Consider the following 16078-nt stretch of genomic DNA (forward strand, 5'->3'; position numbering starts at 1 on the left):
ATGACACTGATGCACACAAACCAGTTGTGTTGTATGGCAACCTGTCATACAGTTTATCATCCCCACACCACCACCAGATGTCGCTGCGTGCCTTAGATTTAAAGCTTACGTCTACTGCTACGATAGATTGACATTGATCTTTATTGAGCCTGCTTATGTTTGATCCTACACCTGTTCGGTTTATACAGGAGAAGTTTCCTGGAGCAACCTTATTTGAAAACATTGGTTTTTGTTTCTCGGCAGTAGTCAGAGGATAAATCTCATCCCATATGGTGCAGTTTGTCAAAGGTCTTGTGCTGTTCATTACTTCTACTAGGCATTCTTTTGTTAATGCTGAGGGAACCACTTGTAGCAGAGGTCTGGCTCCCATGCATACTACACAATCTGTTTTTGCCGCCCGGGCAGCCTGTTCTGCCATTAAGAGCCAGTTGTTGTCTATTTTAGATATTCCTGTAGTTATTTTAAACCAGTCATCTGTCTCGGGTTGTACAAAGATTTTAGGTTGGATGGGCGAGTCAGATTTTGGTCCTCTGGTAATGTCCGGTCTCTTTTCCAGGGTCACATTGACCACTGTGATGTTAGGACACAATAATAATGTTATACAGGGATCTTGTGCATGTGGTCTCCTCACGCATAGGGCCAATCCATGGCATGGGGGGTTCTGGTGTTCACCAAAACTCTTGGGTACACCAAAAGGAATTAGGGTCGTGTTAATGTTTAACATTAATTGTTTATTTGTTTTGGTTAATGAGACCTGTTTCCCCCAATCCCGGCACTCTGTGGAGTATCCATATGTTCCCTTTTCCCATGATCCTGTAGTGGCAAAGACATTTCCCCACCAATGTCCTGATTGTTTCATACCACTACAATCTAGATACCAGTCATATCCATCCCAGCTGTTTGCCCCATAGCCCCCTATTTGCAAGTTTCGATCAAAAGTGAACACAGTCTGTGTTCTGTTAGTTTGATAGCAGAAATACAGTTCTTTTGTTCTACTGCTATCCCCATCTGTAGTTTTACAGGGTTTTTTTAATATTTCATGTTGGATTTTGGATCGATTAGGATTATAGTACCCTGCTCTTCTTTTTTGCATTTTGTGATTTCTTTCCCATATTAACAGGGCACTTACAACTATGATTGAGATGATGCTCCCTATTATCAATATCTTTTTGTGTGTAGGGGTGAACATCTTTCTGCAGATTGGAGCCCTTCCTAAAAACCTGTAGCAGAGCTGTGGACAATCTTCACCGGTTTGAGACAACTGCAAACTATAATTGCAGCCCCCTTTGTAGCCGGACTACCTCTGAAGGTCAGATGAAGAGCTACAATGCTACAACAGATACCACAATGCTATTACTACAACACAAACAATGATAGTTAGGGTAAACACTGCTATTGAGAAATTTATTTTAGTCATATTCTATTATTCTTTTACAATGTGTTAGATGGATCCATGAGTTCCTTTCTGCAATCTTAATCGCAGTTCCAGTAGTCAACAACACCTGATAGGGCCCTTCCCACTTAGGTGAATGCCAATGCTTCTTCTTTATGCTTTTTATCAGGACCCAGTCACCTGGTTCAACTAACAGTATTCCCTGCGTAGACAGAAGTTTCATCATCATTAGTTTTCTCATTGTTTTGCTGTCTTTGTTGTAATATCTTTCTCATATAATCTGCCAGTGTGCTTTCATCATCTGTTTCCCACATATTTTTAAAATATGGCAGTCTGTAAGGTCTCCCAAACACAGTTTCATATGGTGTTAATCCATCTGAGCTAGTTATGTTGATATAGAGTTTTACTAAATCCATGCATTTAGTCCATGGTCTTCCAGTTTCTTCCATGCATTTTCTTAACCTGTTCTTTATAGTCCCATTCATTCTTTCTACTAGCCCAGCGCTTTGTGGATGATAAGCACAGTGGTGTTTTAGGTCTATGTGGAAGGCTTGTCCTATTTTGTTAATGATTTGATTAACAAAGTGTGTACCATTGTCACTATAGATTTTCTCTGGAATACCATACCTTGGTATTATGTCTTTGCATAAGGCTTTTGCCACTGTTAATGCATCTGGTGTTTTTGTTGGAAATAGTTCTATCCATTTTGAGAATGGATCTATTATTACTAAACAATACTTTTTCCCTTCGCTGTTGTTTAGTTCTATGAAATCCATGTGGATATGTTGAAAAGGGTATTTGGCCTTGGGAAATTGTCCCCTTTTTGGCCTTAAGTTCCCTTGGGCATTGTGTTTTGCACATACTAAGCAGCTTCTACAAACATTTTTTGAATAGGAGTTGAATCCATAGGTTGTGTATACTTGGTTTACCAAATGTGTGGGTTGTTGCATAAGCATACTGGCTGTCTGTGTAGATGGTTGCTACTTTATCTTTCATTAATTTGCATGCTTCAGTTAAAGCCAGTAACTCTGCAGCTTGTGCTCTGCTTTCAACACCCTATCATGAGTGACCACAGCATATCCTGTTTTTATCTTCCCTTTTTCATCTTTTTTAGAGGAACCATCTACAAATAATGTTTCACCTTTCTGTAGAGGAGTATCTTTTAAATCTGCTCTGCTTTTTGCTGTTTCTTCAGCTAATGTTTCACAGTCATGAGTTTCACCATCTTCTTCTGTTGGTATCAGTGTTGCTGGATTCAGCATTGTGCAACATTCTATTTTTAGATGTGGTTGTGACAGTAAGATAGACATGCATGACAGATGTCTTGCTGGTGACAGGAAACTCATTTTTGTTTGCAAGAGCAGAGCTGATACTGCATGGGGAACTTTTAATGTCAGTGGGTGGAAAAGTACTATGTCTGCACTTGATGTCACAGCTAGAGATGCTGCGATAACTGCTCTCACGCAGTGGGGTAGAGCACAAGCAACAGCATCCATTTTAGTTGAAAAATAGGCCACAGGCCTATATTTGTTTCCATGTAGTTGGGTCAAAACTGATGTCATAAAATGTCCTTTGCAATCCACCATTTGCACAAATTCTTTCTGGTAATCAGGTAGTGCCAATGCACAGCTGCTTACCATGGCCTGTTTTAAGCTGCAAAGTGCATTTTCTGCTTCAAGATCCCACTCCAGGGCATCAGACATTTTAAGTTCCTTCTGATACATAAGTTTTTGCAGTGGTGCTGTTGTTTCTGCATAATTGGGCACCCAACTTCTGCAATAGTTTGCCAGACCCAGAAAAGACATAATTTGCTTTATTGTTATTGGTTTTGGTGCTTGTAATATTGTTGTTTTTCTCTCTTCCATTATTGTTCTTCCTCCTGAACTTAATTGATGACCCAAATACTTTACTGTTTCTTTGCAAAATTGCAACTTGCTTTTGCTTATTTTATGGCCTTCTCCTGCTAGATGTGTTAGGAGAGCTAAAGTGTCCTGTTTACATGCTTCTTCTGTTTCTGATGCCACCAGTATGTCATCTACATATGTTAATAGTTGACTGTTTTGTGGAGGCTCGAAGGTGGACAGACTGGAGGTCAAAACTTGAGAGTAGATTGTTGGACTTTCACAATATCCCTGAGGTAACCTTGTGTAGGTGTACCTTTTTCCTTTAAATGTGAAAGCAAACCAGTACTGACTGTCTTTATGCAGTGGCACAGAGAAAAATGCATTGCTTATGTCCACTACAGTGAAAAACTTAGCTTTTGGGTTCAGAGAATTCAACAGTGTGTGTGGATCTGCTACACACGGCGATCTTTGAATGACTGCGTTATTAACTGCTTGTAAATCCTGAACCATCCTCCACCCTACAGATGGAGGTGCCTTTTTTACAGGGAATATAGGAGTGTTACAGGGTGACTCAGCACATTCAATCAACACTCCTGCCTTTTTCAAATCTGTAATAACTGGTTCAATTCCTATCATTGCATCAGGTTTTAGCGGGTATTGTTTCACTCTAGGCCTGTATTCTGTTTTGGGTCTTATTACAACAGGAAGCGCTGTTTTGACTAGGCCAACACCTGTTGGCCCTTGAGACCATAGTTTTTCAGGAACCAGCTTCAACAGTTCCTCTTGTTCCTTAGTAAAGAAGATATGTCACTTTTCCTTTTTGTCTAGATGCACTCCGGATTGGACAGTCACTGTCCAAAACAATGCCTTTTTTGTCATCAGGGTTGATTGACTGTACCAGGTGTTTACACCTGTTGCAACCCAATCTCTTGCTCTTTCACCACTGTTTACTAATTGGCCCAAGTTTTTCCACTCTTCAGTTGTCTCTTTACACAGTGAGATATGAGGTTCTGAGTATTGTCTAAACAACCTTTTGACTGTATCTGGCAGTATTACTGCAGCTGCGGCATTTGCCGTCACGTCTGAGTACACATATGACACTGTTATTTTTACTGGAGTGATTTTGTCAAATTCGCTTTTGTATATGGTGTCTGGTTTGTTTGTGTACCACATTGTAACATGTAGGTCATCAGGTGACATTACATCCTGAGGGTTTTGTATGGAATTTTTTCCTTCATCTACGAGAAATGACCCCGTGGAAGTTGGTGCTTTATTTGGGATGTCCAATGTATAGTAATAGTTTGGGCTTCCCACTCCCTGCATTACATATACATTTTCAGGCCTTTCCCAAGCTATTTTTAATCCATCAGGAGTTGGCAATATGATTAGTTGTAAGGCGACCATTGCATCTCTACCTAATAGATTTACTGGACATTCTGGCAATATCAGTACCGAAAGTTGGCATGTTTTTCCTTCCGGGTCTCTGAGCCATATGGGTTCAGTCTCAGTAACCCTTTTTGTCACTCCTTGGGCTGCTCTGACCACAGCATCATTTCCACTAGGCTTTGCATGTGGTAGTGGCTCCCTGAGGGTGGTTCTACATGCTCCAGAATCACAAAGGAACGTGATAGGTGTGCCTTGTACTATCAATGTTATTTCTGGTCTAATTTTTTCTACATAGAACAGTTCTTCCAGATTTAATATATTTTCTCCCTCCCCAGTCAAAAGTACCCTTTCTGTCATTTCACCAAGGGGTTGTCTGCTCAGTTTCCCCTGCGGCTCTGGTGCTAGTCACGCACTATAGTTTTGTTGGGCAGAGCTACTTTGGCAGTCTCTAGCCATATGTCCCTCTTTTCCACAGGACCAGCATGCTCTTGGATTTTGTGTTCCAAAATGTCCTTTGCCTCTACCTCTTCCTCGACCTCTACCACGCCCCCTGCCTCGTGTTTGTTGATAATAAACTGCATTATCAAAACAGGCTGTCTCTTCCTCGTGGTAGAACACTGTGTCTTTTTGTTTGGTCTTTTTACTTTTTATAACTTTTTCTGCATGCAGGGCATGGTTGATGTAATCCTGTAATAAGCCTCCACTCATTCCTATGTAATGGCGGTTTACCCAGCCATGTATTTCAGGTAACGAACCTGAATGGAGTGCATTTTTTAACTGTTGTTGGAAGGCACTGTTTGCATCTTCACTTGGTTCTAGACCACTGTGAACCTTGAACACCGTTCCCATTCTTGCTCTATATTCATCAAATGGTTCATCTGGTTTCTGTCGGCACCTTCCTATTTCAGTGTAATTTGCTCTCTTTTTATATTTAGCTTTAATTCTTTCCAATAGGAGGTTCACATGTTCTGTCAGATCATTACTGTCAGCAACTCGGTTGGTACCATCTGCTTGAGTAGGCGTATAAGTTCCTTTAACATGAAACCAGTCAGGGCCTAACTTGCACATCCACACCTGTTGTACCTCTGCTCCGTTCAGGTGATAAGAACGTCTAAGGTCTTCCATTTGTTTCAAACATTCCTCAACATCTTCTCTAGGGTGGGGAATGCCCTCTACTGCCTTTTTAATATCATCTTGTGTCCATGTTCGATATACCCTTATTACAGCCGGATCATTCTGTCCTGATCGTGGATTTGGAAGTTCTATCAGAGGGAAAGTCTGTACTTCAAGTCCCTCTTCCTCAAAACTTAGTAACTTTTGAGGTTCCCTGGGAGGGCTTAACACACTATTAAAGTCCCCAGATAGGGTTGTTGACCAGCTTCCTACTGCGCCGTGTTTCCGTAATTTATGCTTACTTCCTATATCTTTTGATGTATATTTAGGTGGTTTTTCGGGAAATGGGGCGGCAGGGGGAGCCGTAGGCTCAGTTATTTCATCTTCCCCAGCCGCCTCTTCATCTTGTTGGGCTAATTGTTGCTGTAAGGCTGCATAAGGACCTGAATATTCATCATCTTCCTTTCGGTGAAACATTATTCCTTTTTCTTTTTCTTTACCTGCCTGTTCTCTTTCTTTTTCCTCTTTTTTCTTTTCTTCCCTTCTTTGTCACGCCACTCTTTCACCTTCCTCTCGCTGTTTTGCTATTTTACACCATACCGTTGTCTGTGCATAACCTTCTCTTTTCATTTGTTTTTCATTTTGTTTACATTTGTTAGCTATTTTACCTTGTAAGACTTTTAAGGCAGCCGTGGATAACTTTCCATTAAAGTTATAATGTTTTACCCAGTAACATAATGGTTCCACAGCTGTTGGTTCTTCCTTTTCTACTACTTTCCAATCTTTGCATGATAAATTATCAAGTAACTTTTGTTTTTCTTTACTTTGTCCCTTACCCATTTTTAGGCGACTTTTAGTTCCAGTATGGTTTTAACACCTGGTGTGTTCTAAATACTGGAAATACCTTTTAAACAAGATGGTGATCAACTAACCTGTTGCGGTAAAATTCACTTCAACCCGTTAAGGTGGAATTTTCTTGCCTACATGCATCCGCAACGGCTCACCATTTGTTCCTTGTTTAATTTATATGAAAAACAGTCACCTAGTGGTGGCTATTTTTCCACTCTCACACTCACTCGCTCCTTTTATTAGTTTCCTAACAGAGGACTCCGCCGTCCTTAACGTAGAATTGAATTAGTCTATTTCAACTAAGGGAGTCTACCCTCCTGCGGAATTTAACTGTATTCTTCTCTTGTACCTGATAGTGTCTAGAATTGTCGGGGTTTTACTATTTTATTCTTTTGTCATTCATCCCTCTTTTTAATCATAAGATTTACTCACACTTCTCTGCGTCCTTGGAGTTCCGTCAACCCTCGGATCCCAGCCCGCCAGGGAGGACCAGTCCCGGAAAAGGTCTTTTTACCGTGGCCACGGAGTTTTACCTGGATCTCTCTCACCCGCTGGGATCGTCAGGTATCTTGGAATCCGGCTCGAAGGACCATTTAAATCTTAGGTTTAAACCCCAACACTCATTACAACATCTGCACAAAGAAAGACACAGAGAAGTTAGTTTGTTTTAAATTGCAAGGAGAGTGTCCCGGAGACTGTCTCAGTTACAATCCTCCAAACACACTCTGAAGACAGTCTCCGCTCTTCATGCTTTTTTTATGTACATTTATCTAACAAGCTGGTTTCCAAAAATTTTCCCAGTATGTTGTCCAGCTTAAAACGTAGCTGCCTTAACCCTATGTAAAAAACCAAATAAGTTGAAAAGAACATTTGCGCGGATGGATTATAAATACAGACAGTGAAATGTTTGTGGAAAAATGCTCAGTTTTCTTTCAGACTAATGCAGTTTCACTGCTCTTAGTTTCCATTGGTAGTTTGACTCCAGCGCAGCAACACACTTGCACAAATGTTTCACCCTTTTTGTTAAAGTTAAGTACATTTCTGCGTGTGTGTGTGTGTGTTTTCTAGCATTTGTTACATTGCAAGGCCCCTTTTTGCAACACATACTACGTAACGTGTGTGTATGCATGTACAGGTCCTTCTCAAAATATTAGCATATTGTGATAAAGTTCATTATTTTCCATAATGTCATGATGAAAATTTAACATTCATATATTTTAGATTCATTGCACACTAACTGAAATATTTCAGGTCTTTTATTGTCTTAATACGGATGATTTTGGCATACAGCTCATGAAAACCCAAAATTCCTATCTCACAAAATTAGCATATTTCATCCGACCGATAAAAGAAAAGTGTTTTTAATACAAAAAACGTCAACCTTCAAATAATCATGTACAGTTATGCACTAAATACTTGGTCGGGAATCCTTTGGCAGAAATGACTGCTTCAATGCGGCGTGGCATGGAGGCAATCAACCTGTGGCACTGCTGAGGTCTTATGGAGGCCCAGGATGCTTCGATAGCGGCCTTTAGCTCATCCAGAGTGTTGGGTCATGAGTCTCTCAACGTTCTCTTCACAATATCCCACAGATTCTCTATGGAGTTCAGGTCAGGAGAGTTGGCAGGCCAATTGAGCACAGTGATACCATGGTCAGTAAACCATTTACCAGTGGTTTTGGCACTGTGAGCAGGTGCCAGGTCGTGCTGAAAAATGAAATCTTCATCTCCATAAAGCTTTTCAGCAGATGGAAGCATGAAGTGCTCCAAAATCTCCTGATAGCTAGCTGCATTGACCCTGCCCTTGATAAAACACAGTGGACCAACACCAGCAGCTGACACGGCACCCCAGACCATCACTGACTGTGGGTACTTGACACTGGACTTCTGGCATTTTGGCATTTCCTTCTCCCCAGTCTTCCTCCAGACTCTGGCACCTTGATTTCCGAATGACATGCAGAATTTGCTTTCATCCGAAAAAGGTACTTTGGACTACTGAGCTACAGTCCAGTGCTGCTTCTCTGTAGCCCAGGTCAGGCGCTTCTGCCGCTGTTTCTGGTTCAAAAGTGGCTTGACCTGGGGAATGCGGCACCTGTAGCCCATTTCCTGCACACGCCTGGGCACGGTGGCTCTGGATGTTTCTACTCCAGACTCAGTCCACTGCTTCCACAGGTCCCCCAAGGTCTGGAATCGGCCCTTCTCCACAATCTTCCTCAGGGTCCGGTCACCTCTTCTCGTTGTGCAGCGTTTTCTGCCACACTTTTTCCTTCCCACAGACTTCCCACTGAGGTGCCTTGATACAGCACTCTGGGAACAGCCTATTCGTTCAGAAATTTCTTTCTGTGTCTTACCCTCTTGCTTGAGGGTGTCAATAGTGGCCTTCTGGACAGCAGTCAGGTCGGCAGTCTTACCCATGATTGGGGTTTTGAGTGATGAACCAGGCTGGGAGTTTTAAAGGCCTCAGGAATCTTTTGCAGGTGTTTAGAGTTAACTCGTTGATTCAGATGATTAAGTTCATATGTTGTTTAGAGACCCTTTTAATGATATGCTAATTTTGTGAGATAGGAATTTTGGGTTTTCATGAGCTGTATGCCAAAATCATCCGTATTAAGACAATAAAAGACCTGAAATATTTCAGTTAGTGTGCAATGAATCTAAAATATATGAATGTTAAATTTTCATCATAACATTATGAAAAATAATTAACTTTATCACAATATGCTAATATTTTGAGAAGGACCTGTATGTGTGTGTTTGTGGGTGGGTGGGTCTTTATTAGAAGGCAAAGTATATAACCAACAACCACTGTGCAAATTATCATCCAGCTGGTCTACACTTCACACAATTGTAAGATTTGATTTTTGTTTTAAAATATATGAATAATGACAGTTGGAGCTGGTGTGGAGTTAAATTATGATATTACTTATATAGGGTAACTACACTGGTAAATGCTGTGTATTTGTTTGTGTAAATTGAAAATTTGTTTGCAGGATTGCAAGGATGAAGAACAACGTGCTGTTTTTCTGTTCTCGATGTTTGCTTCTTTGCTGCGTGTTTTCTGCTGACCTACAGAAGGTAAATTATTTTTAGTTGGTCTTCCAATGTAAATTTAATGTACTCTATTTAATTATATTTATTGGTAAAATTTACCAGTAAAAGATTTATTTTAGGATCAAAGTTTTAATTCAAAACAATTCTGTCGACCCGCAAAATTCTTATGTGATAGAAAATTGCACTTTTCATTGTGCAATGCAATTTTTTTAAGATTTCCTATGTTGAGGCACATGACAACATTGTTATTTCCAACTAAATAATTGAAGCGAATACAACTTAATGTGCTTCCTGCTTTGCACTTAATTCTATATTTTTTCATTCTTTCTAGATTGGTGGTACCGTCATTACACAAGATGATCAGCCCTTCCCACTGAACATGGCTGAAAATTCTGTTGATGACATGTACTCTACCTGCGCTAGAGATGGAAGGAAAGGTCAACATTTTCTTCAAAAATGAAATAAAAAATAAATTATTTAAAAATGCATGGACACAAGCAAAAAAAATTTACAGAGAGGAATATAAAACAAACAAAGAAAGACAAGGCTCTAACAAGAAATCACATGCAAGCAATTTGTACTTATACAGCTGGAGGAAAGGCAGAGTTCTATAAGACGTTCAATGAAGAAGTCAGGACCAAAGGAAAAGAGTATGGTTCATCCTTTCGATTTCATTCTTTACACTTTTGGCTGACCAGGGCCATACAGATCCTCAATGAAAACAATGTACCCCGCCTCTCGCCCATAGATTGCTGGAGATAGGCACCAGCTCCCCCGCGACCCACTATGGAATAAGCGGTAGAAAATGACTGACTGACTGACACTTAAGTTTAACCTGGTAGAGAAACTGTCAAAAGGCACTCAAATCAACATAAAGATTAGTCAAACAAGTTTGACTTGAATCATTGTTTTCTTTAAAAAGTTGTTCAAAACAATATCTTTATTTATTTTATGTTCAGAATGCTCTCTCCTACAGACAAAATATTGACTGCTTACAGCTTCTTTGCACAATCCTACTTAAAACCATTTAGCTGCTGCAAAATCTTCAAGGGTTTTCTTAGAAAATAGCTTTTTATCACAGTTTTGCCTATGTGTTAGCATTTCTACTGGAAGCATAAACTGTTATTTCCTTTATTCTGTATGAGATCGATAAATATATTAATATGTTTTAATGTGTTTTGTTTCTTTGTTGCATGTCAGGAGTGTTCACAGGATATTAACATATGTTATGTCTTAGAAGGATTATACATGTATTGTTTGCATAATAATTCATGAATAAATTAATATAATTAAATATTCTGGAGTATCTCACCCCAGCCTGTGATTTAAAAAATGACATTGTGTCATCATATATTTTTCCATGCAAGTGTCATTTACTTTTTTGTTAAATAAAAAAAGGGTAGAAGAAAAGAAAAAGACAAAACATTAATTTATTGTCATATGTTAGAATCCCTCTTTTGCACTTAAGTGACAAATAATTTGTTTTAACTCAGTATAACTGAGTACTCAAAACGTATTTGAGCTGATCTGATTTGATAGTCGAACATGCTACCCAGATAGATGTCCTTTAAACTGACAGTATGGTTTACATGTTTGAAGTCTGGCAGTGGGAGGATAGTTTTCTTAGGATGTGCTTGTAGTCCCAATTGGTTTGGGCTCCTGCTTGAAAATGCAATGACAATTAGCAGCAGCAGTGCTGTGTCGAAGGGGCTCAGTGATCCTAGGGTTTTTGCTGTATGTTTTTTGCCTGTTGCTTACTTTGTCTAGATGCCGCCAGAGCTGCCGGTGCCAGAGGGTGACAGGTACAACCTGTTAACCGCTCATCAGGAGGTGCTTAAAGAGACTGGGCAGTCAGCACTCCAGTACCTGAGTGTTTTGCCAATGTGGTTTATTCCAAGCCCTGGCTCCAGTCCCTGTGAATCTACCAGTCCAAGAACAAGAAACCTAAAAAAGACCTTCCTGATCAAGAACTAGCTGACTGTCCCTGGATTCCTATCCCTGGACCTGTCTTTTGCAAATCCTGCCCACCCTCCAACAACCTCTCTGGCACCAGCACCTAAGGCTCTCTCCCTCAAGCTGAAGCATCTAGTGGATCAGTTTCTGAGCTGCTTCAAGACTCTCTCAGTTCTTCAGGCTGCTCACCTCAGAGCTTACCCAGGACCAAGCAGCAGTACCTACGTCCCTCTCCAGGCTCTGAATAATCCCCTCCTACTCTTCTCCACCATCCGTAAGCCTCAAACAAACACTCAACCTCAAAACTTCTCAGTCACAGTTGCCATCAATTCACCAAATCTTCATTTCTGTGCAGAGTGACTCCGGTTCCAGATCCATTTACTATTTTCAAAATAAACTTGTTAAACTTTTCTCCGTCTCCTGAGTGTTCCTATGCATGTGGGTCAAAAATGTTAAAACGATGACAGCAATCAAGATTTTGTCTTGAGATATCCTTTTTGTAGAGGAAATCTGCCCTGGCATCTGTAAGCAGCTGACATCACTGCATGATGTGCCTAAAATGCCAAGACAAGACAAAATAAAATAAAAAAAATGAAATAAAAAAACAGGCCAACTATCTTTTTAGGTTCAGGATCAGGCAGGACATGCAAGTTTGTGTTAAAAGGCTCGGTTTGGTCCTGACCAAAATGAACAACTCTTTGCTTTCTTGGTTACAAACTGCCATGACAACCTTTCCTTTACAATCTAACACATTGGTGTGTGAGCCTATTACTGCAAGCTGCAGATGGACTAAATGTGACACCTTTCTTGTTAAAGTTCACTTCGTTTCCTTTAAGAATAGTTTCAGAGAGTCTGTGCGCATATGTAACATGGGTCTAAGTTTTGTGCAATGAATTCCACAATTCTCAACCCAAGCCTTTGTAAATCTACTTAGCTCTTATATGTAGAATTTTGCTTTCTGAATTGGCAGTAAGGTTACAGTTAATTTTTAGGAAGTTAGACAAATTACAGTTATTGATTGTAACAGAAATATTTGTCAGCGTAATGTCCAATGGTCAAATGGTTTGGATCAATCCCTGACAGGACACCAACACTGTGTGGACATTCACCATTGTGTGGACATTTTGCCTGGTCCACACAAGAGGAAATGGTTTATGTGGGTTAATGGTTAGGTTTAGGACTAAGGTATGAATTGAGTTTTGGTTAGGTTTAGGGTGTGGTATATACTGGTAAGGGTTAGGATTAGGGTAAGGTCAATGGAAGGTCTCTATAAGGATATGAAAACACTACATGTGTGAGAGAGAGAGAGCACAAGTGGTGTATATATTGAGCCTCATCTCTTGTGTAAATGATAATCCAGGTGGTCTACCCTATCTAATCCTAACAGAGGGTCCAGACTGTTGCAGGGTTAAATTACATTATTTGTTTATTTTTTTTTTTTTTTACGATCAATACAATCTGGTTTTGTATTTCTAGACTTATTCTTGCAATTCTTACAAGATTGCAGTTTTGAAGACCAACATGCTGGTTTTTGGTTCTCTGTATTTGCTTCTTTGTTGGATGTTTCCTGTATGTACCCATAAGGTAAGTGAAGCTTTATTTGGTTTGTATTGAATTGTAAATTTAATTTAAGTTAAGAAAGTTTGATTTTAGATATCAAGAATGTACATTAAACAAAAATCTACTTGACCCTGTCAACACTGAAAAATGTCAGTACAAATGAATGTAAAAAGCCAAGAATCACTAATAAGAAAACTGTTGAGTACTAAAGGCTAACAAATGACAGAACATTTTAGCACAATGTCTGTTGGTAGTCACTGTAATAAAGTTAAAATTCTTTTTGGCAATATATCTGTCACTGCATGCAGTCAGAGCATATTCTGAAAGTAAAACTTACCCATCAAATTGGCTTCTGGAATGCACCAGTTCAATTAAGTAGTGCAATTGTACCACTAAAGAGAACTCAATAACAGCTTTTGATTTTCTTTTAAACATACTAAGAATTATAGATGCTCTCATATGATTCATAGATCTCATAAGTAGAAAAAGAGATGAAACTGTAAAAGTAATAATCTCTACACCATACTGCAAGTTGTTTTTTTATTTTATTTACAAGCATCATCAGTTTTTCATAATCAAGATAATTTAAAAAAGATCCTTTGAGAGATCTTTTTCCATAATGTTAACTGATGTAATAATTTTCTGTCCTTACTGAAACGCTTCCTGATGGTTTTGTTTCTTTGTTTGATATTTTACATTTAATGTTGCCAGCCAAATTCAGCTATACAAGATCATTTAAATTTTAAAAGTCCATTACAATTTTTCTTAGAAATGAGGCATGAAACCTTATACCTGATAATGGAGTTGATACCTCTAATGTTATTTCCACCTATGATAGTATTTTGAAAAACTGTTCAACTGGAAGCAATACAACACACTACATCTGCTTAAATGTGTTTTTGCTCTTTCTCTCTAGATCATTGGCACCTTCATTACACAAGATGATCAGTCCTTCCCACTGGACATGGCTACAAGTTCTGTTGATGACAGGTACTCTACCTGTGCTGAAAAGATGGAAGAAAAGGTCAAGGACACTGTCTTCAAAAACGAAATGAAAAATGAGTTATTTAAAAATGCTTGGGCACCAGCAGAAAAGTGTGCAAAGAAGAATATAAACCAAAGAGAGAGAGGAGATGAGGCTCTAACAAAAGATCACATGCAAGCAATTTGTGTTTACACAGCTGGAGGACATGCAAACTTCTATAAGACATTCAATGAAGAAGTCAGGACCAAAGGAAAAGAGTATGGTTCATCCTTTCTATTCCATTCCTTACATTTCTGGCTGACCAGGGCAATACAGATCCTTAATGACAAAAAAAAGTGTTACACAACTTTCCGCAGAACCAACACTAAATTCACTGGTGATGTCCACAAAGTAATTCGGTTTGGTACTTTTACCTCCACCTCCAACTTATCAAATCTTAAAGCCTTTGGTCATACTACATGCTTTAAAGTTAGAACTTGTCATGGTGCTTATTTGAAAAAATACCCAAAGCTTGGAGGCAAAGAGCAAGAGGTGCTCATACCACCTTATGAGAAGTTTAAAATAATCAGCAAAGGTAAACCTGGGAAACAACTGTCAGACTGTGAGATTGTATATGTTCTGAATAGTACCGGCATCCAAAGCAATCTTGACTGCAAAACTGCAAAACAAATACTTTTGTGATTGTTTTTTTCTTTCTTTCCAACCTATAATCATGTAACCACGTGTTGCATCTCGTCCTAAATTTACATGTGGCTGTTCTTTAAAGGGAAAATTGAGATTTGATTTAACTGAATGTCTTTCCCCAAGAGATGTTTGGACTCTACGGTAGAGTTGAAAGCCTATCAGAATGAGGTTAACAAGTGAACTTTTGGCAGCTTAAAACAACTTTATTAAAGAAAAAACACAGAAGTTCAGGCAAATGTTGCTTTTCTTTGCTGCATAATGTATTGCCCCAATTCAAAAATATGAAAAATAATCAATTTAACTCCTTCATACTAAAATTTTTAAACCTTTATTTGTGAATCAAATGCACAGTATGGGATCAAAAGCCAAGACTTTATTTTTCCTTTTTTCTGTGTGAGATTTTGTATGTTACAATGTGTTCTTTAGCCTAGGCAAATATACAAAAGTCTTTTACACGTATTATTGTGCATGTAAAGTCTGTAAAATAATGAATACATAATCTTCAAGAAAATTTTTACTGCAACCTGTAATATAAATAAATAGCTTTTGAGCATTAATAAACAGGATTTATGGTTTTGTACAAGTTTCAGCTTTATTACTAAGGTGAAAATAAAAAAGGCATTTTCTTTCTTAATAGTGTGGCTTGTGAATGTGTTTACAAGCTTTCATCATTTTATGGAATCCATCATCTGAAAATTGTAGTAGTAAAACAAAACTGTAAATCTATCAACACATGGCTGTCCATCTAAACTGACAGGCCTGGCAATGAGAACATTAATCAGAGAAGCAGCCAAGATGCCCATGATAACTTTGGAGGAGCTGTACTAAACTCAAGCTAATTTGCTAAGAAGAATGGGTACAAATCTAATTTGTCTCTCGATGTGCAAAGCTGGCACAGATATACCCCAAAAGATTTTAGCTGCAATTGCAGTGAAAGGCGATTCTGAAAAATATTGACTCAAGTCCATCATGTCTGGTTTTATCACAAAAATCTATAAAAACATATTAAAAAAATATTATAGTTCATATTTGTGTGACAAAATGTGTACGATTGTGCTTTTGCATGCAATGTCTCTTTTCTTTCCAACCACAAAGTGCTCCAATTTCTTGAAAAACCCACTCCATACCAACCACCCAACGCACTCTCACACAAATAAAATGTTTCCATACTCATTGTGATAACATTTCACACCTTGTAGTGTGTAGACATTCTTTTCAAAGAACACGGTTTCTAACAGGAAGTCATGTTTTGACGCTTAGG

At 38.9% G+C, this 16078-nt stretch overlaps 1 protein-coding gene across 1 annotated transcript; it reads left to right on the plus strand.

The window, feature by feature from the left end:
- Positions 1 to 12469: 12469 nt before the first annotated feature.
- LOC124868656 (erythroblast NAD(P)(+)--arginine ADP-ribosyltransferase-like) lies at positions 12470 to 15451 on the plus strand. The gene is made up of 2 exons (XM_047366143.1): positions 12470 to 13172; positions 14065 to 15451. The coding sequence occupies exons 1-2, from the start codon at positions 13110 to 13112 to the stop codon at positions 14812 to 14814; spliced, it is 813 nt and encodes a 270-aa protein (XP_047222099.1). The 5' UTR covers positions 12470 to 13109; the 3' UTR covers positions 14815 to 15451.
- The last annotated feature ends 627 nt before the right edge of the window (positions 15452 to 16078 follow it).

The sequence above is a fragment of the Girardinichthys multiradiatus genome, chromosome 5 (genome assembly GCF_021462225.1).
Source record: "Girardinichthys multiradiatus isolate DD_20200921_A chromosome 5, DD_fGirMul_XY1, whole genome shotgun sequence".
Taxonomy (NCBI): domain Eukaryota; kingdom Metazoa; phylum Chordata; class Actinopteri; order Cyprinodontiformes; family Goodeidae; genus Girardinichthys; species Girardinichthys multiradiatus.

What these genes read in the sequence shown, in the direction of transcription:
- LOC124868656 (XM_047366143.1), top strand. Translation starts at nt 13,110, where the DNA reads ATGCTGGTTTTTGGTTCTCTGTATTTGCTTCTTTGTTGGATGTTTCCT. An exon ending in TTCCTGTATGTACCCATAAG is followed by an intron (nt 13,173 to 14,064) that starts GTAAGTGAAGCT and finishes CTTTCTCTCTAG; the next exon opens with ATCATTGGCACCTTCATTAC.